This window comes from Phaethon lepturus, unplaced genomic scaffold, assembly GCF_000687285.1.
Source record: "Phaethon lepturus isolate BGI_N335 unplaced genomic scaffold, ASM68728v1 scaffold8417, whole genome shotgun sequence".
NCBI lineage: Eukaryota > Metazoa > Chordata > Aves > Phaethontiformes > Phaethontidae > Phaethon > Phaethon lepturus.
The window spans coordinates 1-24,189 of record NW_010549740.1 but is presented as its reverse complement, the minus strand read 5'-3'; the positions used below and the strand labels follow the sequence as shown (position 1 = coordinate 24,189).

The following is a 24,189-nucleotide window of genomic DNA, read 5'->3' as shown; positions in this document are numbered from 1 at the left end:
ACTGGAAAGAGCCTGGCTCCATCCCCTCTGCATCCTCCCTTCAGGTGTCTATGCACATTGATGAGATCCTCCCTGACCCTTTTCTTCTCCAGGCTGATCAGTCCCAGCTCTCCCAGCCTTTCCTCATGGCAGAGGTGCTCTAGTCCCTTAATCACCTTTGTGGCCCTTTGTTGGACTCTTTCCAGTATGGACATGTCTGTCTGGTACTGGGGAGCCCAGAACTGGACCCAGTACTCCAGGTATGGCCCCACCAGCGCTGAGCAGCAGGGAAGGATGACCTCCCTTGATCTGCTGGTCATGCAGGTCATCCTTATGCAGCCCAGGATACCATCTGCCGCCTTTGTGGCAAGGGCCCATTGCTGGCTCATGTTCGACTTGGTGTCCACCAGAGCCCCCAGGTCCTTTTCTGCCAAGCTCTTTCCTGCTGGGTGGTCCCCAACATATATTTGTTCCCTTCCCAGTGTCATAAATGTTCTTTTGCTTTTGAGCTGGTGACATCTGTAAGTAGTTATCTTTTAAGACAGAATTCCCTGAGGTCAGCAAAAGCTATACTTTATTGTAATGTGTATTTGGCACAATGCGAATTACTTAGTTAATGTTAATGAAGCACAGAAATCTGTACATATTAGTTAAAGCTCTTAAGAGTTTGCTTAGATGCCATCTTAATTTAGAATTTTCGAATTAGCAAAATTAGCTTTAGAAGGAAGTAAAAGCCAAATAAGTTACGATTAGGAAATTTAAGGAAAAATACTTTACTCGTTCCTGTGCTTTATTTTACCTCATTGAATACTCTGAAGTTACAAAACCATTTACACTGATTGTTTTTAACATACTTGCAACTGTTGTATATTGTCATATGGGAACGCTACTGCATTCCTCTTCTCATTTTGCATATTATTGAATCTTGTTTTTCTAGGTCTGAAAGTCATTGTAAATTCACTTATTGATTCTGTTAAGAAACTTACTGATGTCTTGATCCTGACTGTTTTTTGCTTGAGTATATTTGCTCTAATAGGCCTCCAGCTTTTTATGGGCAATTTAACATCCAAATGTGTCCTCAATAATACTATATACAATGACACATTATGTAAGGATGCCAAGACATATGTACCAAATGATGAAGGTAAATTTTATACTTTTCTCCCTTTACATAATCTGTGTATTGTCCTATGTATGTCTTGTTTTTTCACAGAAATGATAAAATATAGTTGCATTTCTCATAAGAAGGTATGTCCTTCTGTTTGCACAAGTAGTAACATGAAGTCTCTGGGACAACTGAATGTGAGATTAGTGAATGTGGGATTTGGAGAAAGATTAGCAGTCTGTAGGATGGAAGGGACTGAGTTTTCCGTAAGCATTTTTCCTGTTTTCAGCTGGGAGAGGGTTAATTTTCTTCACAGAAGCTAGTGTGAGGCCGTGTTTTGGATTTGGGATGAGACTATGTTGATAAACTACTGATGTTTTGGGTTGTTGCTAAGCAGTCAAGGACTGTCCGGCTTTTCATGCTGGCCTGCCAGTGAGGAGGCTTGGGGGTGCATGGAAAGCTGGGAGGGGACACAGCAGGGAGAGCTGACCTAGGCTGGCCAAAGAGATATTCCATACCATATGACATCATATATCAGTATATGAAGTTGGGACGGAAAAGAAGGAAAGGGTGGGGGAATGTTCGTAGTTATGGCATCTGTCTTCCCAGGAAACTGTTATGGTATGGAAGCCCTGCTTCCCCAGAGATGGCTGAGCACCTGCCTGCCCATGGGGACTGGGGAATGAATTCCTGGTTTTGCTTTGCTTGTGTGTGCAGCTTTTGCTGTCTTTATCTCAAACCATGAGTGTTCTCACTTCTACCCTTCCGATTCTCTACCCTGTCCCACCGGGGGGGAGTGAGCGAGCGGCTGCGTGGGGCTTATTTGCTGGCTGGGGTTAAACTACGGCAGCATTTTCTTGCACATTGCACAGGGATCCTATTTTTAGAGGTCCTGCACAGAGAATTATTTCTTCCATCACTTAAGCGATATCATTCAAGGATTTTGCCTACTTCTCGCAAGGTTCTTATTTTTACTGGAGATTAAATAAAATCTTACATTGTGAGTTATGCAGTTAATATTTTTTTTTTTTTAAATTGCTGTAGGGACAGATCTGCTGAGAAACTGCTTGACCTTTGTTGTGAAAGGAGTCTTCTGCAGAGATTTGGTCCAACAGGCTGTTTTTTAAAGTGCATTAATGTATGGTTTACTGTCAGAGTGCTGTAGTAACTGACAACTTCTGATTTTGATTCCTTGATTTTTTTTCATTAGATATCTGCTACAGAATGAATAAATCTTCTGAAATATTGCTCTGTGGATTCAGTTCAAATCCTAAGTAAGCGAACAAAACAGTTTTAGTACTTTCTTATTTTTTCCTCCAGATGTACTGTGGTTTTATTTTTGGCATAAAGGAATGGTGATGGTTTTTCAGGAGGATGGACTGTGTGTGTGTGTTATTAAATTAAAAACCAGATGTTTCACATCATAAAAAATGAAGTACTGGGATGCAAGCAATTATATATGTGCTTTGTTGCTAACCATTGGTAATATAATGGCAATGTAGAATGATGTAAAGGAGGAGGGGAACAGATCAGTAAAAGATTGTGAGATAGTAATAAACTCTTCTCTCCTCATCTTGGTGAGTTATTTAAAAGTAAACTTATTTCCACTTTTTCCCCTCTCTGTGTATTTGTTTGCGTGTATCCTACATCAGTGGAGAGTTTCTGTCTAGTTTCTTTGACTAGACAGATGGCTTTCAAGGATTGTCTGATATAAATCATCCCTTCTGGCATAATTACATTGGTGAATAACGAAACGGACTTTCAGATAAACTGAACAAATCTATATTTGATGTTGTATGCTGGATGCTTTCAGGTATAAGCTAATACAGCAAGTAAGTGTTGTTTAACATTTCTTTTGTGGTAAAGCGAAGAGTGCCCAGAAAACTATAGCTGTAAGAAGATTGGGAAGAATCCTGACTTTGGTTATACAAGTTTTGATCATTTTGGCTGGGCCTTCCTTTCTTTATTCCGTCTGATGACACAGGATTACTGGGAGCGTCTCTACAGACAAGTAGGTACTTTTATTACCTACTAGAATGACTTTAGACATGCAGTTTAAAGCTTTATGTCCACTGGAAAAATCTGCACCTGTTTTAACATTACTAATATCAAATTTCTTTTAAAGTCAATGTAAATATTGAGGAAGTAGCTTCAAGTGACTTAAGTTGTAACATCTTTTGCATGTGACACTGGATGGGACAAACCTGCAATGAATGCTCATAGTTTTGTTGGAGAGCACACTTAGGTCAGTGATTAATATTTAAATGTTAATATGTAACTACCAAAGGATTGGGGTATATAGTAGATCCAGCTGGTGAGCTCACTGCTGCTGCAGGGGGTATGAGGACTTGTTACATACTCTTTCTCTTCCTTTTAAGTCCCAACTCCTCACCAAACCTTTTGGCTCAACATATACAGTTTCATTTCAGATCATTTTTGACAACTGGTACAAAAAAAATTAGATTATTTATGTTTTGATTCAGAAAGTTGAATGTAACTTCTAAATTCCATCTTTTGACAAAAATGATACAAAAAATGTATGTAAAGAGGTCTCTGGATCCCTTACATCTATGCAGTGCCTTCGCTAGAAAGGAATTATCCTCCGCCTTGTCTGTAACTTTCATATGGTCCATTTAAACTTTTTTTCCAGCAGCCTTTATTAACTGAGAGGTTTTAAAAATGGATACATCTTCTTTTTGCCATTTGGAGGTCACGTGGTTTTTAGTTTTTAATATCTTAGAGCTTAATTTTGAACCATCTCCTCTGCTGCCATTTAAAGAATGTAAGAATAAGCAATCAGTTTAAATATTGCCTCTGATTCTCTAATTATAGCATGATATTTTAGATAATCCTAGCTTTCTTCCTTATTACTGAGTTTTATTAATTTTTTTTGTACTCACCTGTATATCTCTACAAATGGAAGTTGTCTTCTCATAACTTAAACTTGGTTGATCATTTGCCTCATTTGCTGGGAGATATTTCATTTAATTTTAAGAATGGATTTTGTTAATTCTTCTCTGCAGTACATGGCATCATTATAAATGTTTGATGGTCTGTTATGTAAAGACAAAACATTTTATGATCACAGAGAAGTGTGTAAGAGCTAAAATTTATTTACTTGAAGGCCAGGGGAGCTCCTGACTAGATGTATTTCTAGACCTTCTGTATCACTTAGACCAGAGGTAGATCCTACTGTTGTTTAATGAAGACAGTGCAGTATGTTGACCTTTTGTATTGTATAGGAAAATAAATTGTTTAAATTTAGGTTGAAATTTTATTGTAAATGTTAGTTTGTTAAGACAGGTTTATTACAGCCTTTACCTTTTCCTCACAGACTATCCGTACATCTGGGAAGAACTCCATTTTATTTTTCCTGGGGGTCATATTTTTATGCTCATTTTATCTCTTCAATCTGATCTTGGCTGTAGTAACTATGGCCTATGAAGAGCAAAATAGAGCTACTCTTGCTGAGACAGAGGCAAAGGAAAAATTACTTCAGGATGCAAAACAAATTCTAGAGAAAGAACAGGTTTGTAAATTGTTATATATAATATATAATACATGGTTCTTTTTGTTTTCTTCTGTTTGTGAATTTGGGAAATAAGGATTTTGATTAAGCATGTGCTTCTTACAATACTTTCTCATACTTCATTTCTCGTTCATTCTGTCTCTTTATAAATACACATGTGTGTATATATATATTTAACTATATATAAACATTTTTGTGATACAAACTAACAGCATGAGTCCAAGTTAAATCATATTAAGCTTTAGGATTTGCAGACCTGACATTGTATAGGAATGGCTTGCTGGCAAGTGTATAGCTTTTATGGTATTGCACAGGGGCCTGTGCTCTGTGGTTTGCCCCGTTCTTGTACACTACCGCTATTTCTGTGTAGAAAAATTCCTTTCTCTGGATATTCCTTCTTGCTATTACTGCATGGTATGATGAAGGAAGTATGAGTAGATAAAATTGCACCTATAAGAAAAGGTGTCATTTCTACGGTTCCTTGAGATTGGAAGTTCTGATGCTGATTTCAATATTGATGAAAAATCCAAGCTTTCCAAGAGCCACTGTGCTCAGCTATTTAAGGAGTGTCATGCTTCTTTTTGAGTTACTGCATGCAGAAGGTCTACCAGCTGACGAGCAAGAATAGTCTTTGGCCAGGTTAATGCTGTTAGTTCCATATTAATGTAGAAGCACATCCACAGACTGTGTTAGTTTCTTTGCTGTTGGTTTGGAGAGCTAATAGACACACATCAGATTTCTACAGTGTTTCCTGTTGGTACAGTATTGCCTAGATTCTTTCATTCCTTGGCCTGTACGGGACCAGGGATCACCTTGTTTTTATTTCTGAGAAGTGAAACTCTGAGCTGAGGCAACAAGATAGATTGAAAATTATTGGTAAGACATTTTATTTTCTAACTTTTTGTAAAAGATACCTCTGATTTACTGCTAACAATCGTAAGAGTCAGACTTGTAAGAAGACATACTATCCTCTAGCAGCTATCCAACTTCATCGTTAAGGTGAGAGGCATCACCAGTTTACCAAATTCCTCCTCTACAGTTGTTGACAGGCCTGTAATGTTCCTTTGTCTGAAATTCCAGCTTGCCAAGCTTTACTTACACTTTATTTCTTTCTTTCTCTTTTTCTTTCAACAGGATTAGTAGTTAAGAAAGGTTTAACATTTTAGGATCTAGTTTGAGCCCTTAGCCTTCTGTTGTCTTTAGGCTCAAGGTCCTTTCCAAAGCAAGAAAAGGAGAGTAAAAGGATACACCATAATATTCTGTAATTCAGATACAAAATACGGTATCTAAAGTGGCAAGGACAAACTTTAATTACAGTACCTGATAAGGAACCCTGATTTATCTTTTAGTATTGTGGATAGCATTTTGTACTCCTATCTTTAATTGTAGTTTCATATTTGAAAGGTAGGAATTGTTAGTGCGAAGCATTCAGATAGCATAATAATTAAACTGTATATGATCCTAGTCCATGCATTGGCATTTGCCTTGTATTAATAGACAGACCTTTTGCTGTTTCTTCTACAGATGTTGGCTGTGGGAGAAGGTAATAAGGCCTTACATGTCAGATCTGAAATGTCAGTTGCCGACTTGAAAAATTCAAAAGAAAAAGAGATGAAGAAAGAAAATCCTATTTTAAAACAAAACTTAGTATTAGGTGATCTTGACAAAGAGGAGCATATATTTCATTCACAGCCTGGTCACTGCCACAAGAAACTTGTAAGTATTGGAAATAGAAGATATATTCATCAGATTTGCATGTGATATGACAGTTTGATGAGTAGAAAAGCTTTCTTTATTTGCAATTTTTTCCCTCTTTTTTTTTTTTCTTTCTTGCATGCATTGGATTAACTTGGTTTTTAAAACAATCAGAAAGTTAGATTTGGGGACCAGAGGGAGACAGCACTGTGTGGACTTGAAAGGAAAGTTCGAAATGGCCATCAGTAGCATACACATTATAGCCCTTTGCACTTATAGCTGTGGTAAGATCTGTAGACATCTCTATTGTGCTGCATAAACAAACATATAAAATCCTGTAAGTTTTAGAATTTCTCTAATGACCTAACCTTTCCTTTTTTGTACACACAGCTAATTCTTTGGCCTAAATATTTAGGGTTGAATTTAGTTCAATATGAAGACTTGTAATGTTAGGGGTGAGATTCACTTGCCCATTTATTAAGCATCTAGTACCATTTTAGATGTTCTTGGACAGGATGGATATCCTGGATATTTGCCATGTCTTCCAGCACTGTGTGGATATCTCAAGTACATTATGACATCTCAAATGTTACTAAATTCCTAGATTTAGACAACTGGATTGTGCTCCAGGTTTTTCTTTGCAGGGGTATACATGTGATTTAGGTACTCAACTTGCAGAGTTGAATGGATATTTAACTTTTTTGGTCACAAATTGATACCTAGTGACATTACAGGGTTTCTAGAGTGTCTTACTTGGCCTCCACTTACTCTACAGAAGGATACAGATTTGATGTGTCATGTCTGCTTAGTCTGAAACTATGGATGTCTCAGATACCAAATGTCTCAGTAGACCATCTCAAATGGCTTCAGACACTTATTCTTAAGTGAATCAAACCTGTAAAAAATATATGGATCAGTTCTAATGGGATTTTAGGTGCATTGTGCACATGGACAAATTAAATGCAGATGTCTGAATATTAGACTGAGTCCCACATGTTCTATTTCACGTCTTGATTATAACAGTGACTTCTGGCTCCTCTGCTCATCACTCCTTTCTAAATCCATTAAGAAACTGCTATTAAGAGTTGTAATTCTTACTTTTCTTAATATTGGAGTTTTTTCACAATACTTTTGGCACTGACAAAATACCGTGTATCTAATGGACAGTCCTTATTATCCTGTTACCAATGGTCCAGCATCCATGTAGAATATAGATTTGTTACCTTTTCAATGCTTAGTCCATGTATGTATCTTCACTTGGCATGACCAGGGCATGTGTGACTGCACCTGGGGTACTGTGTCAAGTTTTGAGCTCTCCAGGAGGATTATGTTGCGATACCATGCAAAGACAGTTGAGGCTGCCAAGATGATTAAGGGGCTGTAGCAACTGATGTGTGAGGAGTGGTAGAGAGGTTGGGTTTGTTCACCCTGAAGAAGAAAAGGGAAAAGGAAGAAACTGATTAGTGCTGTCTGCTAATATCTAATGGGAGTGTATAAAGAGGAAGGAGCCAAGAGCTTCTTAGAGGTGCACACTGAAAGGTCAAGAGGAACAAGCTGCAACAAGAGTAATTCCAATTAGTTATTAAGGGGGGAAAAAACCACTCTGGCAGAGGATAAACATTAGAACAGGTCATCTAGAGAATTTTTTGGATCTTCATTTTTGGAGATATGCAGAACATAGCTGGAAAAGGCCTCTACAGCTGAAGTTTGCCCTGCTTTGAGCAATGGAGTGGGAGGGCTTCCAGAGGACTTGCCCAACTTTAATCTTTGTCTGGCTCTAGGTAGGCAGCCATACTTAGATGCCTATGTTTAGATATTTTAATCTTAAGCTGATTCTTCCAAAATAATTCTCAGGCAATTATCCGCATTACTGAGTTATTTTCAACAATATCTAAAAAGAAAGCTTTTAATGCCCTTATGCTGGTTCAGCAACAGCTGTTCTCCAGTACAGGCTTGCGACTTAGACCAAACAGGGTCCACTGGAAAAAGAGATGGTTGTAAAGTAGATATTTGTGTCCAAAAAACACCTTGACTTAAACCTCGTTTCCCAGCCACACCTTTGATAATGCAGTCTGGATTTTCAAACCAGCCTTCATTCACCTTCTCAGATGTGTTTCTTCCTTCCATTTCTTTGGTCATCAATTACTGTGACTGAGTAGGGTCTCTAGATATGGAGAGCTGGGAATCATGACCAAAACATAAACTGTTCATTTTGAGATTATCCCTCACCCCTCTGTCTCCCAACATATTTTCTATGACCACCCATGATAGTCTGTTCCATCTCGTGACAGATTCTGTCATGCTTCTGGGAGAACATCAGAATTGTTCCCACACATCTCATAGAAAATGGAAACTTTCCAGTAGCAGAGCTAAAGGAGAAATGGCCCAACTTCCTTCCTTTTGAAACGTGTCCCTGTAGAGGAGTTTTTATCAGACATGTCATCCTAGATAAAATGGATTAGTTTTTCATTCTAGCAGTCAGCATCGTCAGGATTTCTCCTAAATTCCATGATCCTAGCTATATTAAATTACGTGCCTGAGCTGAAGGAGTCAAAATCATCCACTTGACAGCAACTGCCATCTGTCATCTCCTTAGAGTGTCATTAATGTTTCCTCTGCCATGTTAAGAATATTATGCCGTTTTGTGACCTAATTTGGTTCTGCTGTACTTAAAAGGAACACTCTGTCACAGTCTGTGGTAGTGTATTATTATCCCTATTGAGGAAAAAAGATGTTTTTCTATGGCTGGTGTCATATCTTGTATAAATATAAAAATCACCTATTTTGACTGATTATCCATATTTAATTTTTTCATCTAAGTCTGTGACTGTGTTGCAGGAGATGACTAAGATAGGAAATAAATTTGATTTAGTTCCTAGACCTTACTTTCTCCAAGGCTGCAATATCTTCACAACTTGCATGCCAAATGCAATCTGTATTTTTACATTTCAGAAATAAGATTTTCAGACCCTTCCCAAGGTCCTTTCCCCTCTCTATGTGCAGAGAATGGTAAAGTGATGAATATCTCTGTATAGAAACTTTTGGAAACAGATAATAGATTGCATTAGAACCTGGTACAAGGAATGTTAAGTGGAACCCACTTTTCGGGAGTATATTCTGCAGGGTTTAAACTACATTGCTGTGCTTGCTAACAGATGCCTCTACACTATCTGCGTGAAGAATTCGAGGACCCAGCTCCAGGTAACTGTGACTGTGTGAGATCCTGGCTGTAGTCTTATGCTGTCTTACACATACTTACAGATGATCATTTGACAGCAGGAGAAGCGATTTATTAATTATGAGGGTTCTTCAGGGTGCATAGTCCATCTATCCACTCACTTCCTCTCACTCCCCTACAGTCACAGTTCTCACTTTGTCCTACAAATATTGGAATTTCATATGGAAAAAAAAAAAGAAAACCAGGAAGGCCTAGAGCATGATCCAAGCAGTGTGAGCTGCTCCAATGTAGAGTTCTACCATTAGTCAAATAAATATAATCTGCAACAAACATGGCAGTTTGTTTCATGTTGTGGCAACTACTGGTAGTACTGCAGCTGAGGACTCTTCAAACAATGTACTCTCTACTTTAATCACAAAAAGAGGCTAAAGATGCTAAGTCAAAGAGGAAAAAGTGTATTGGGTAGAAACTGTTTGGTAGGACATAATCAGTTCTATAAAAACTTGAATGGCCTGTTTCTGTAGTGCGTATCCCTATTTTAAACCCCGATTTGTCAGAGGACTTCTCATCACCAATTGTTTAGTTCAGCTAAAGACACATGAGCAGCAGTAACTTGTTCAGTGTTAATGAATGCTCTTAACCTTTCTAAAAACACTAACTCTGAATGCTTCTGAACAGATGTGAATTTCAACAAGAAGACCGAAGACTTTAGTCAGGCTGGCACACAAATTTTCCTAGGTTTCTCTCCTCTGAGACACCAAACTTTATAGAAAGGAATGAAAGGACAAGTTGCGCTGGTAACTGGGATATGATTAGAATAGTCTAATCGAGTCTTTAGATTCTGAAAAAATACAGATAGAAAAATAAACATTGTAGCACTGTATTATAAATTCATTTTATATGTCTATTCTATGACAGTTCTATCAACTAAGTTTTGCTTAGCTTTTCAAGTCATTAAAATACCAGAGAGACAAAAAGAAATAATTATTATTAAACCCCTGGGCCAAGGATATTGATTTCATTCCTTGAATAACGGTTTTATAGAATAAGTTAATGAAAATCATATCAGCATAAAAGTTTGAAGTAAAGATATGACATATCTTTACTTACATATCTTTCCCCCCCCCCCAAAAAAAAAAGGAAAAAAATCAAGTTGTGCTGAAAGGGAATACTAAAGTACTATACATTATGATGTGGTCAGTCACAGCTCCCTGTCAGCTGGTAGTTCTACTTACGTCCTCCCCGACACTGGAATCTTCCTTCTTTCTGTTTTGCTTTACCTCAGGGTAAAGCAAAAACCTCACAGTAAAGCTTTACCTGTCTATTCTTGGCAGCCTGTGTTTTACAATTGTCTACTTAGTCTTTAAAAAGTCTGTGTGTTGGGGGTGGTGGTGGTGGTGGTATTACTGTGTCATGAACTGAAGCTTTCAGTTTTCGGCGTGTCTCATAGGATACAGGTGTTTTTGCCTGTCTGTTCTTCAGTGCACATCAGGAACACCAAGTTTAGCATTCTGTAACTTCTAATGAAAACAAAAGTAGTCCCATTCCTAATTTTAGGCAGTTCAATATTAGTATAGAACTTGATAGGCTTAATACGGCTGGGAAAACCTATAATCTTCATTCACTAAATAACTATTCTTAATATAATAAATACCGTGCATTACTAATAATCAATAATGCACAGTTAAATAGCCAATTATTTATTCAAATTGATCATCAGTGTTCTTTTTTGTATGTACTTTTTATCAGTTACTGGAAAGATGGAATTATTTTTACCTTTGCTCCCCTGTTAATGATTCTATATATACTATATAATGGCATTATTATTGTTGTTAAATATTTTCAGAAGGAAAAAACTTCCTGAAAAATATTACTGGTTTTGATGAAATGTGCTTTACCTTCAAAGACAAACACATAATATTGTGGTTTTTTGTTTTGCATTCTTTCAGCAGGGTAAGTCTTCGTTACAATGTGTATTTAAAAAGGCATATTTATCTTACACTGGACATAATTTTTATATTGCCATTTATTCATATTCCCTTGTTATATTGTCTTCTGTTGTCTTTTTAACCAAAGAGGCAGATACTGCTGTCCTATGAATTGTCAGTGGAGTCTATTAATGATCCTTTTCGAAGACAAAGGTTAATGAGTGCAGCCACAGTTATTACAGATAATTTGCGTAAGTCATTCTGTAGCATTTTTCCTATGGTGATTGTGTAACTTGACCTAAGAGATCAAAATGTCACAAACAGTCAGCATTATTTTAAAAATCACTAGGGGAAATTATACTGCAATCAAATGTAAATTTCAGTAAAACGAATATTCTCATATCTCACGTAACTGTAACTGTAACTTGCAATTACCAAGAGTAAATCATGCCTGACCAACTTGATTGCCCTGTACAATAAAATCACTGGGGTTTGTGGATGAGGGGAGAGCAACGTTTTCATTTACTTTCACTTTAGCAAGGCTTTCAACACTGTCTCCCACAGTATTTTTTCATCCATGTTAGGGTGTTAGGGCCTGCATGGGTGGACAGCCAGCTGGACAAAAAAATGGTTGGATGTTTGGGCTTCGAATGGCTGGTGAACAGGTCTTATTCTACCTGGAGGCAGGTAACGAGTACAACAGGGGTGTATCCTAGGACACGTCTTGTCTTAAGTGACCTGGAGGAGGCAACGGAGGGCTTGCTCTTGAATTTTGCAGGTGACACCAAACTGGGGGGAAACCAATTGATGCACTGGAGGTAAGGTCTGCCTTCTAGAGGGACTTAGACAGGCTGGAGGAATGGGCCAACAGGAACCTTATGAAATTCAGTCAGAACAAATGTGAACTTCTGCGTGTCTGCAAGAACCTCTTTCAACAATGCAGGCTGGGAGCTGGCTGACTGGGAAGCAGCTCTGCAGGAAAGGCGCTGTGGGCCCTTGTGGGCAGTGAGCTGAGCGTGAGCCAGCAGCATGCCCTTGCAGCTGCAATGGCGAACACTATCCTGGACTATATTAAAAGGAGCATAGCCAGGAGAAAAGTGATTATCACCCTTTATTAAGCACTTGCTAGACGACATACTATGCCCACTTTGCCCTCCATCACCCCCAGTGAATATCTACAATATTGCTTGTAGAATTCAGTAGAGGGTCACCAAGTTGGGGGCTGGAGCACTGGCCCAGTGCTGGGCTGGTTCAGCCCGGAGAAGTTTTGAGGGGAAGTTAATACCAGCCTTCCAGTGTATAGGAAGACATTATCAAGAAGATGGAGCCACGCTCTTCACAGTGGTGCACAGTGGAAAGACAAAACAACAGGCATCAATTGAAATAAGAGAGCTTCAGACTGTGTGTAAGGAGAAGCTTTCGCCATGAGGACAGTCAGACAGAGGGACAGGTTATGCAGTCTGACCTCATGGCTGACCCTGCTTTGAGAAGGGAGTTGCAGTAGAAATCCTCTGTGGTCCCTTCCAGCTTGACTTACCTTATAACCCTACCCTCAACTATGAACACCAAGATATGCAGGACACCCTTCTTCAATTTATCCTGGGCTTTTTTCAGACCATGCTGCATCTGTGACTGTGCAGATGCAACTCTCAGAAAGCAAGTTGTCAGTTTTCCCAGAGAGAGTTACTTCTCCTTAAAGCAGATCCTTCAATAGTATAATAAACATATGAAGAGGTGGGTCATATCACCTGTTTCTGTAATTATGAGATTTGTTGATGGAGACCTTTAAATAACTTGTAATCAGTTTGTGTAGAGTGACTGAAAGAATTTTTTTCAATTATGGCATTCTGCTCACATGAGATTGATTTTTCTTTTCAACCTTTTCTATGACTGATTGTCTTTTCCTTCATAGTACAAAATTCCACATATGTCACTTTCCCTCTTTGTCATTTAGAACTGCAAGAATCAAAACTGAAATGCCCTTCATTGTGGAAACGTTTTGCTCAAAAATATCTAATTTGGAATTGTTGTCCATTCTGGAGAGTAGTCAAAGAGAAGGTGAAATTGGTAATTTTGGATCCATTTGTTGATCTCTTAATCATGGTTTGCATTATCGTGAATACCTTATTCATGGCTCTGGAGCACCCTGACATGCCACAAAATTGCCAAAAAATGATTTTTATAAGTGACAAGGTAAGTTAGGTCTATGTTAGAGTGACTAACATATTATATAACATATAACACTTTTATACTGGGACAGTCCCATAAGGTGCATGCTTTTTCAGTGGCTTTTTGCTGAATTTCTTTTTCCTCTTTCTAGGTTTTCACCCTGATTTTTACAGCAGAAATGATCTTGAAAATCATCGCTCTAGATCCTTATAACTATTTTCAGCAAAAATGGAATATTTTTGATAGCATAGTTGTTATGATTGGCCTAATAAGCTTTAAAGAAAATCTGTCATTTTTCAGGCTGGTAACTATTTCTTTATTCTTTTTTAAAAGTACATGTGTTGTATAGATTTGTAAAAGATTAGAGTAAAATGCTTTTATAAAGTATTATTATAAAGTATTTTTATAAAGTATAAAATAAAATTATTTTACTGATGAATCTGTTAAATCAGTTTTCTTTGTTAGTACATAGTAAGCCAACATGAATGTTTAATTAGAGTGACTATTAAATGAATATTAAAGAATACATTCAAGATGTTTATGATACTGTGTATATTGGATACTACAAATCCTCTGGCACAGTGAGGCCCCTTGGAGATTTGACCTAGCAGAGAGTTCACTGGTTCCCTGTTAGGTCTGTACAGTGGCACTGCTCAACTACATTTCAGATCTTCAATTAGGAAAAGAGAGTATCTGAGTGTTTTCATGAGCTTAAGGGTAGCAAAGGTTCCTTCATAGCTTTTCCTTTTGAGTTGAGATTTGTAAAGTAATGTATCTTTCCTCAAGGCTTAGACTTGGCCTTGAGGTCTCCTCAAGGCTTTCCTCCATTTTAGGGAAAAGGAGGAGTAGCTCTGAGATGTCTATGTGTAATGTTACTTTTTTGCTTACGTCCTTACTGTGTATTTAGAATACTAAATTTACTAATTATTTCTAACATTCTTTGTAGCTTTTCAGAGTCATCGCACATAGAAATTCAGTTGAATTCTGCTTCATCTTGTGTATCATGACAGGGATTTTAACAGCTCTGAATGCTAATTTGACTAAAAATGTCTTTATTCATGAGGGTGCATAGAATATATACCATCTGGCTTTTCAGATCCTATTTTAAGTCTGTTGGGCAAGAGGTAGAAAAACACTTTTTTCAATTTTTGTCTGATTACATTTGATTTAATCCAAAATGCAGTCATTTCATAAGCCTTGTCCAAGTACCTGTAAGCCACTTGATTATTAGTAGTACTATTATTGTTATTACTATGAATACTAATAGACTTACACATGCTGATATCTAACTTAGCACAACAATTTGAAAGCTTCCTTTGGCAGTTCTCTGTTCTCGCTAACATTAACCATCTGAGCTTAAGCACAGCACTTTTGGATTGGAACAATTAAAACCCTTTCTTTGGGGAAAAATTTATGATGGTATTACTGAAGTAAAGACAGCATGCTAAATGCAGGGTTTGGGTTTTATGTGTGCTGTGCTACCTATGCAGTGTTTGCTACTCACATTGTTTTCTTGTGTTTTACTTACAGCTCAGGATCTTCAAATTGGCAAAGTCCTGGCCAGCCTTAAATACTCTTATGAAAATAATTCTAAATTCAGTTGGTGCTCTGGGTAACCTCACTCTGGTTTTGATTATCACTGTATTTATTTTTGCTGTAGTAGGAAAGCAGGTTTTGGGCCATCATTATGAGAATAATTACTGTAAAATAAACACCGATAGGAATTTACGCTGGCATATGAAGGATTTTTGTCATTCATTCCTGATTATATTCCGAATATTATGTGGAGAATGGATTGAAACCATGTGGGAATGTATGGAAGTGGCTGGAAAAGGGCTATGTCTTCCCATTTTCTTGCTAGTCCTGGTGATAGGAAACCTGGTGGTGAGTTTCAAGCTATTTTTCAGTCCCTACTGAATGCACCCCATTACATTGGCATATTTTTTTTCTGAGGCAAAATTTATAATTTGAAGAGTATTCACACTGTTCTCTTTTCTAGATATTACTTAATGTATGGGGTTTTTATATATATATATATATATATATTTCTTCTGTCTTTTTTTCCTTTTCCCCTGTGTTCCTCTTTCTCACACAAGAAGTAGTTGCTAAGCAAAATACACAAAATTATTCCTTCTTCCCAGAGTATAGAAGTGCAGTGCTTTTGATAATTTGATGTCTGATTTCTTAATCTTTTGTGTTGATAGATTCACAGACCCAAATCGTTCAGTGCTTTTAATGCTTACCAACTTACCCTTATATTGTCAAAAGTTTACAGTACCCAGACTTTCTGGTCTGTGAGACATATACTAGATCTCATGTATATATACTGGAAGATGAAATCTTTTTCATCTGTTTGGTTTGTTGGTCTTTGCCAGATCCTTTTTGATGGTGATGTTATTAAAATTTTTGCCTGCTGTTTTTCAACATATCTATCTCCTTGTACATATGAACATCAGAGCATGTGAAAATATATTTGATATACCCAAACCCTGACTTCCTTCCTTTTTCTCCTGCCTTTCCTTCCAGAAGGAGCCATATCATACTATATTAATATTCCAGTGTAATAGTAAATAATTTCACTGCAGTCATTGCTGAAAGCAAAATTGAGATTTTTTTAATCTTAGGAGGGTTTTCTGAAATGTCTTTTTTTGTCAGCAGTAGTGTCTCCAACTTACTTTAACTATTTTAAGGTGCTCAACCTATTCATTGCCTTGCTACTGAGTTCGTTCAGTACTGACTCCTCAACGGGACAAGAGGAAACAGGACAAATGACTAAATGTCAGATTGCCATTGCACGGATTCACAAGGGCCTGCAGTCTGTGAAAGACAGAATTTTGGATCGTTGCGGCAAAAGAATGAAACGAAACTTCAAAACAACAGCCAAAAAGAAAACTTTGGTGAAAATTTCTGCCACAGACATAGAGGAGAATAACTATGCCATGACAGATGTCAGAAAGAATATAAAGAACAATTGCTTTGACATTGGGTATTATAACACTGAAGAGAGTTCCTCAACAACAAGGAAATATGAAGAATTTTTAACCAGTCGTAGTACCTGTGTTCCCATTGCAGTAGCAGAGACGTACACCGATGAAGCTGATGATAGTTACAGCGTATGCACAGAAACACAATACAGAAAACAGGTAAGGTATATTAATATTTGAAAAATTATTTTAACTTGAATTTGTAAATGTAATCTTGAAGACTCAACAGTAAATGTTATGCCTTCTGTCATTTCTGCCATTTTACTTTCTTTGTTCTTCTCGTAGCTTCAAAATGCAAGCGCTACTTAATAGTCTTAGTTACTCAGTAAGATCTTGAATATCCACTTTTTCACCATTCTTCTCATTGATAGCTGTAATTCTGCTTCTATCTGTTTTGCTTCCGTTTATTGCTGTCGATTGCTAAATGCTGTTTCATCAAGACAAACATTCTTTTTGTCTCCTTTGCCTTGCAGATGGCACCTGGAATTTTTGGAAGGCAGGCCTCTTGTGTTGCTTATATGTTGCTTCTCAGTTACGTGGAATCCATAGGGAATGCAAATAAAAGCTTAATATTAAAAAAATAATTTCTTAATTCTTTTAATCACCTATTTGCCTCTATGATAGTTTGGACTCCCTTTTATATCTCTTGATTTTGTTGTGTTGGGTAGGATTAAGCTCAAGTTTGTCTGCATGTGAGGCATTTATACTGCCATAATAGTCGATAACAGTGCAATTCATTTGCCTGTACATAGGCATTTAGGAATATTTGAGATACTTCAGGTGTCTGTCACATCCACATGGGAATGACAAATAAGTCACAGGAGCTAAAGGAACTCTTTTTGGCATCTGGAGGCCAGGGGTATGTGGAAACTCCTCAGCTGACACTAGGTATCAGCCACAATTAGATTACTCCATTTAGATATCTGAATCTCAAGATTCCACATGCTACTCACCTCATAGATGTCAAGTGCCGTCTGAGGTGCCAGATTATCTCATATGGCTTCTAAATGCACCTCCAAAAAGGTATTTGTCAGTTCCTGTAAATCCTGTGCTGTATTTAACTATGCCATGTGTATGTCTTAGGTACTCTTAGGTATCTTAAAAGGCACTAAGCAGTTTAGGGCAAGCAACTGAATGAAACCCTTCGTGTCCCCACTGCATTCAATAGCGTCCCTTGCTGCATGTCCATATTACTTGTATGTTGCCCACTATTGCACTTGATGTTTTCTCCCATTTTGTTTCTTTTTTTCCCCCTTATTTTTGTTTTCTTTTCTTCTCTCTAATGATGTGTTATGCTTTCAATAAAATGGAATTTACCCAATTACTTTCCCTTGAGGAGGGCGATGTGTCTTAATTAAATTCTGTTTGTGACAGCATCATTAGTTTTATTATATGTGATGTGGTTGCTTAGAAAGGATATGAATGCTGGTTTGAGTATGATGAGCGATGTGCATTAATGCATTTTAGTTCAGAATCATTGGGTCATCCTCTGAGATTCTTTCTTGCCATATAAATATTTTTGCCTATAGAAGGTAAGGGTGATACCTTTTAGCCCATTGACAGTACCACAGCTGTGTATGAAACGTCCAGTAGTAGTTTCAGCTCAGCCCACAAAGGAGCACATGTTGATTTCTTTTAGAAGCCTGCGTTATTCACACACAGTAGTAATAAGAAGCAGCAGACTCCGATGCACCTTCCTTGCAAACTTTTGTCAGTAGGTGAACAAAAAAAATATTAACGCTTCTCAGACCTGTACTAAAGGAAGTACCAATAGAAGCTGACTTACACAACAGAATGGGTTGTTTTGCAGGTTCTTCACATAAAGCAAAGTAGCAAGCCTCTAACAGAAAGTAGCTTATGATTTTCATTTAAGTCTTTTTATTCATTTCTTCTTATTTCTCCAGCTCTACCACATTCAAGTAGGAACGAGCTTTTCTAAGATGTTGCAACTGTGCTTTTTTTCTTCATAGGTAAAAATGATGATGTAAATGTTTGGCAATATGGGATTTAGCTCATGTAAAAAACACTTTCAAATGTGTGAGCAGCAAACTCAGGTGGAACACCAGGCTTTGATGACCATACTGGACCTAGATTAGCTTGTTAAAGGTTGTATTTTATGAGTGTCAGTTGTATTATGATTGTGATATCACCATATTTTAAAACTATCAGAATATGTATTTGGGATCAAAGTGCAGTTGACTAGTGTTATGCCATGGCAGAAATGTCAAAAGCAGATACTATTTTTGGATGATTATCATATGAACAGTGTCTAGGTGGAGTGGTGGGATCTGTTTTCTCTGTTTTTGGTTATAAGAGGAGGCATTGTCAGTGGGATATCTTGTACAAGTTCTCAAAGAAACAGAAATTGCTGATCACCTTAGAATCATCAGGGGCTATTTGAAAAATGTTGTCCATAAGCGTTTGATGACAGAAATCCTTTCCCTGCTGCAGTGGAATCTGGTATTGCCTGGAATTTGTAGTGGCAAAGGGACTGAGAGACAATAGGGATCACTTAGCTCTTCTGCCTGTAACTAGAAACATGAGACTGTTGAGATCCAGCTGCAAAGGTTACTACTGAGCAGGTTTATCAGAACTTAGTGAACTGGATGCAGGAATCCATCAGAGGGATAAATGTAGATCTTGGGGAATGATATGTTCCCACAGTATAACCACTGGACCACAGTACTTGAAATCGGGGAAGAAACCATTCTTTTACATGCCTTTTAGGGATATCATTTAATTATCTGTAAAAAGACAAACATACTAAATTTGGTAGATGTCAGGAAAAGTGTGGAAAATCAACTGTTTTGCATTATTTCATTGTAGGGAGACAGATTAAGACATAGAGAACAGTGCCGGAGTTCAAGTGGCTTCAGTCAGATTTCTGGGACTTCTGAAACTCTAAGTGATTTTTCAGGAACACTCCAAAAGAAAGAGCAAAAAGAGGTAATTTTAATTTTATCATCTTGTGAATATGCTAGAGGTGAAAAGTGTCACAGCAATTCTCTCATTCAGCAATGACAGGACAAGGGATTTTCCAAAGAGTAGCAAGTATAATCCCTGTGAAGATGATACATCTCTCTAGAGGTAATAATAGTTTAAAGCATGGGAGTTTGTCTCTCATAAACAGACATGGCTGTCTGTTTATTACAGTGTAATTTCATATATTATTTTGTACAAAATAAGTAAACAGAAATTAATCAAGAAACACAATTACTTTAAACATATCTGGTACATACTATTCATTTATATAAATAATTCTGTTTGCTCTTATCCTGGGATGCAAAAATTTGTTCTCTAGAAACGGTTCCCAAAACAACTATACTTTTTCTGGTCTAGAAACTTAGCTTATTCTGATACAGTACAGTTCCACATCAAAAAAGGTGAAGATCATGGCTTGCATCCAGTGAGCCAGAAAATTAAACCGAAGTTCAGCAGCTTGCTGGACTACTACCTCCAAATGTCAAACCACTTCAGTGTTTTTTGGTTTTAGATACAGTTGCCATAAGTTTTGTTTGTTATATGTTATTTAATTGTGTTTATATTAAAAAAAAATTAAAATATTAAAATGGCTGTGAATTTAAATAATTGCATTTTGTCTATGTTGAAGATTCCCTAGGACCTTAAGTTAATATAGAGCAGCATGGCTGTCAACAGAGGCAGTTCTCTCTTCTTCTGGCTTCTTATTCTTGTCTCTACCCTCATGCCTTCCCTTTCCATGTCATACAGGGCACTTACGCTTTATGACTGATAGATTGCTTTATTCCTTTTTCTTTATACTTATTTTCCTTATTATATTTAGTTTTAGAGGTGTGTAGGTTACCTACCAATAACTACAATTCTTTGAGCTGCATAGACCATATGTGCATTTCTTTCCTACTAGGCCTTCCCATCTTCAAGCCTTTAGAGACATGGTTTGTAGCTCTGAAAATGAAAAGAGAACTGGATTGGCATGAAGAAGTCAGAGTTTTCTCCAAAGTAAAGTTAGTAGTAGTATAATATAATCTCTTCTAAACATTTTCCTTCCTGCAAGTCCAATGTGTAGATGACTAGAAGAAACCAAGAAAGTTATTAAATTAAAGCCATGGAAACAGAGAGTAGAGATTAGCTTTTTCTGTCCTATTATTTGTAATTTTATTTTGGTAGTTCAGCAACATTAAATAATTTAAATTTTGGGGGGAGGATGAAAAGTTTCATTTATTTTAAATCTGGTAACCTTATTAATGAAAAGCAAATAAATTCTCTTCTTTGCCCTTGTCCTGTGCAGAAATGTGATGCTGGTAGCTATTCAGAAGCCAGCACTGTGGATCCAGTAATTCTTTTGGAGATGTTTTGCCAGCCTAAAAAATCACACCTACCTAAGGACTGTTTTGCAGAAAGTAAGAATCTTCTATGTATTGTGGTGACTCCAAATGAACCAGTATTCAAATATATCAGTTTGGAACATTAACAACTTTGCAGAAACTGTTTGCCTGAGACACTCGTTTATAAACATAAAAACTCAAAATAAATATACCTGAAGCCAGAACTGAAGCAGGATTGGGATGCCTGAACACAGGCATTTAGTACCATATGAGATGCCTGAGGGTATGCAAGAGCATGAAGCTGACAGAACTGTCACAGAAGTTGTAGAATATCCAGAGAGGCCTAAAATCGTTCTAAACACCTGTGTTTCGGTAGCAAAATGCCAACTTTGGAGTGTGATTCAGTCTTATACAGGTACCTAGTGTCTGATGCCTCAGTATATGAGCAAAGGCACTCAAAGCACTTCTGAAGGGACAGCTGGAGATCAGTTAGGATATATACCTGCTATCTTAAATGACACTTCAACTGAATTTGTCTGAGCTCCCAGTAATGTGGATGAGTATCTGGTCAATACAGCTAATGGAATTCAGAGGACTGTACAGCTCATCCCAATATGGACATCTACCTTTGATTGCCTGAACAGCACCTTAGACTCCGTTTGGCTCTCGTGGTTCAATCCTACTGCCTTTACAAATTAATAAAGAAGTGTGTTTCTGGTGCAAAACAGTGAACAGAAAATCTACCTGTAACATCTCTGTAGTGCAATCAAGTGAAATAATCAGTAAAAATAATAATTCACTAAACCACTAGTAAGGTCATGTCTCTTTTAAAAAACAAAGGAATAAAAGCAGAAAATAAAATAAGAAAGATTTTTTACAGATGTAATGGCTTTTCTGTGTCCACAAGACATTCTGCAGAAGGGCTTGTGGGCATAAAAGCTTTTCTGCTTTTTCCATGTATGAGTTGCTCTATTAAAAGAGATAATTTTCGCCTATGAATTTTGTCTTTTCTTTAGATTTAGATATTTTCAGCCACAGCATCACCCCATAGATAAAACAGCACATTCTTTGATTAGTCTGCAGAAGCTTATTTTAAGATGTCTTACACTTTTTAGATTTCATGTCTCCACATTTTCCATAGAACCAATATGTTGTTCTTTCTCTTTTCAGGTTGTGTTGAATGTTTCCCATGTTGTGAAGTGGATATCACTAAGTTTCCAGGCAGAATTTGGTGGAAATTTAGAAAAACCTGCTACAGAATTGTTAAACATAGCTGGTTTGAAAATTTTATAATTTTTATGATAATATTGAGCAGCGCAGCACTGGTAAGTTGAATTTAATTTCTCAGATTTTGTATTGATGGTTGTCAGTAAAGGAAAATAATCGTATTATTATATTTAATTTATTTCTTCTACTTTCACATTCCTTTTCCCAGGGAGAGACAAGAGTATAATAAATGTATCCCTTAGAAGTTATAAGGCTCTTCCTGACTTGGATAAGATATTTAAATATAAGGAAACATAGTCTTCTTCATAGTTCTTCATGGACGATAGTTCTTCATGCACTTGTGTGCTTAATTAGGAGTCCAAACCAGGGTCTGAAATTACTTAAGAAAGCTTAAAAAAATAAAAGTACTTCAAAATTTGTAAAGCAGACTAACTGCTCAGTAAAAATTTAGATTTAAAATCATCCAAACATTAAGATGATCAGAATCTGAAAGTGAAGATGGCTGTAAACTGGTGAGTTAATGGTTCATTGCTACTCTGAATATATCCATTTCAACTGAATAATAAGGGAAGTTTTATTTGATTGAAAGCATATTCACTGTGAAAAGACTGCAAGTCTTACTGCAAGTAATTTTTTAAACAAAACATTATATAGTGCAGAAGGAACATAACCAACCATGTGTGAAAGTGATCTATGTGGTAGATGTCAGAATTTTCCAGATAAAATCTGTTCTGTGTGCATCAAGTTTTGGTTGTCCACTGAACCATAGATATGAACTGTCTGCTTTAAAATTTCTGTGGCAAATTCTCCAAGGGATTCCCATGAAGGCTTCTCTGTACTCAAGTGGAACCAAACTGAAATAAGGAAGGAGACTGAGTTATTATTTAATGTACTGTAGGATCTGGCTAAGTTGAACACAAAACTAGTTGGTATCCAGATGCAAAATAAAAATAAGAATTTCTTTTTGTCAAAGATGTATTGTGGTGTTGAGAACTGCCACATTTCTAAGATCCTGTTGTCCTCTTGCAAAAAGGGACTTGTCCATTCTCTCTGTTTGTTTGTAGTTGTTTGCTGATACAAAATTTCCTGAACCAGCTACAATGAAGGGTTACCATACCATCAGGCATGTCCATGGCCTGAAAGTAAATTAAATTAGGTGGTGATCATAGAACGAATGCATAGAAAAGTGTGTGATGAGTGCTCAGTGCTCAGAGCAAAGGAAGAGTTAGTAGTTGGAAGTCTGAAAAAGCATCACTCCTAATGACTGAGTGATTTGACTAGTAGATGGAAATCAAGGTACACTGCAGAGCAAGAGTGCATAAATTTAATCAGATTGTTGGTAACTATAAATAGGAGCATCTCTGCCCTGTGTTTTTTCAGTGGGAATGTGAAATAGAAACACAGCAATGATTTTTACATGAGTTTATTGTTTCAGGTCTCACTTGATCTAAAGATGATCACAAGATCATCTAGATCTTGGTTATACTCCTGCTCCCCCTTACCCGTGGCCTTTTAGATTGGCTTTAGCATGTCATAAACACAGGGGAGCAAATCAGGTCTGCTATGATACCTAAATAAACATCTTCTCCCGAGCACTGGAGACACATAGCAGATGCACTCAGGTGTTTCTGTAAGAATCATTTAATGGTTTAATGTGACCGGTGGTAACTTGTAACTGTTAAAGCCCACTGTAGCTGAGCTAATCCTTGCAAAACCATTGAGGTGTCTTTTCTACCATACTCCCCTGAACCAAAGGTCTGTGGGCCATCTGGGTCAATCTCCCATGTAACACAGCCTGCTATTTCTTTAGAGGGTGTTGACTGTTAATGAACTTATTAAAAAACAATAGCAAAATACGAGATTTCACAGTCAGGTAAGGAGCTGTTAAGTGAAGAGCTGATCTAGATTGAAACTGGATATGGATTAAAGTTTTGACACCCTCTGTTCAGTTCCTGACCTTTGTCACAAACTACAGCCATGTGACTTTGGGCAAATGAGTTGATATCTCTGTGCTTCATTTGGTGTTCTATAAAATGAAGATGTTGTGTTCCAGCATCCCAAGAATCACACAGAAACACTAGGTTGGAAAGG

At 37.2% G+C, this 24,189-nt stretch overlaps 1 protein-coding gene across 1 annotated transcript in view; it reads left to right on the top strand.

The window, feature by feature from the left end:
* The window catches only part of LOC104623303 (sodium channel protein type 5 subunit alpha-like), a gene marked incomplete at its 3' end in the record, with an annotated part of 32,077 nt that extends 9,930 nt beyond the window's left edge, over positions 1-22,147 (top strand). Inside the window, 13 exon segments of the mRNA XM_010290351.1 lie at positions 917-1,157; positions 1,438-1,466; positions 2,956-3,095; positions 4,419-4,613; positions 9,432-9,509; positions 11,563-11,665; positions 12,618-12,620; positions 13,369-13,607; positions 13,735-13,887; positions 15,114-15,467; positions 16,274-16,726; positions 19,394-19,513; positions 22,042-22,147. Coding sequence (XP_010288653.1) covers positions 917-1,157; positions 1,438-1,466; positions 2,956-3,095; positions 4,419-4,613; positions 9,432-9,509; positions 11,563-11,665; positions 12,618-12,620; positions 13,369-13,607; positions 13,735-13,887; positions 15,114-15,467; positions 16,274-16,726; positions 19,394-19,513; positions 22,042-22,147 — 2,214 coding nt within the window.
* Between the last annotated feature and the right edge of the window lie 2,042 nt (positions 22,148-24,189).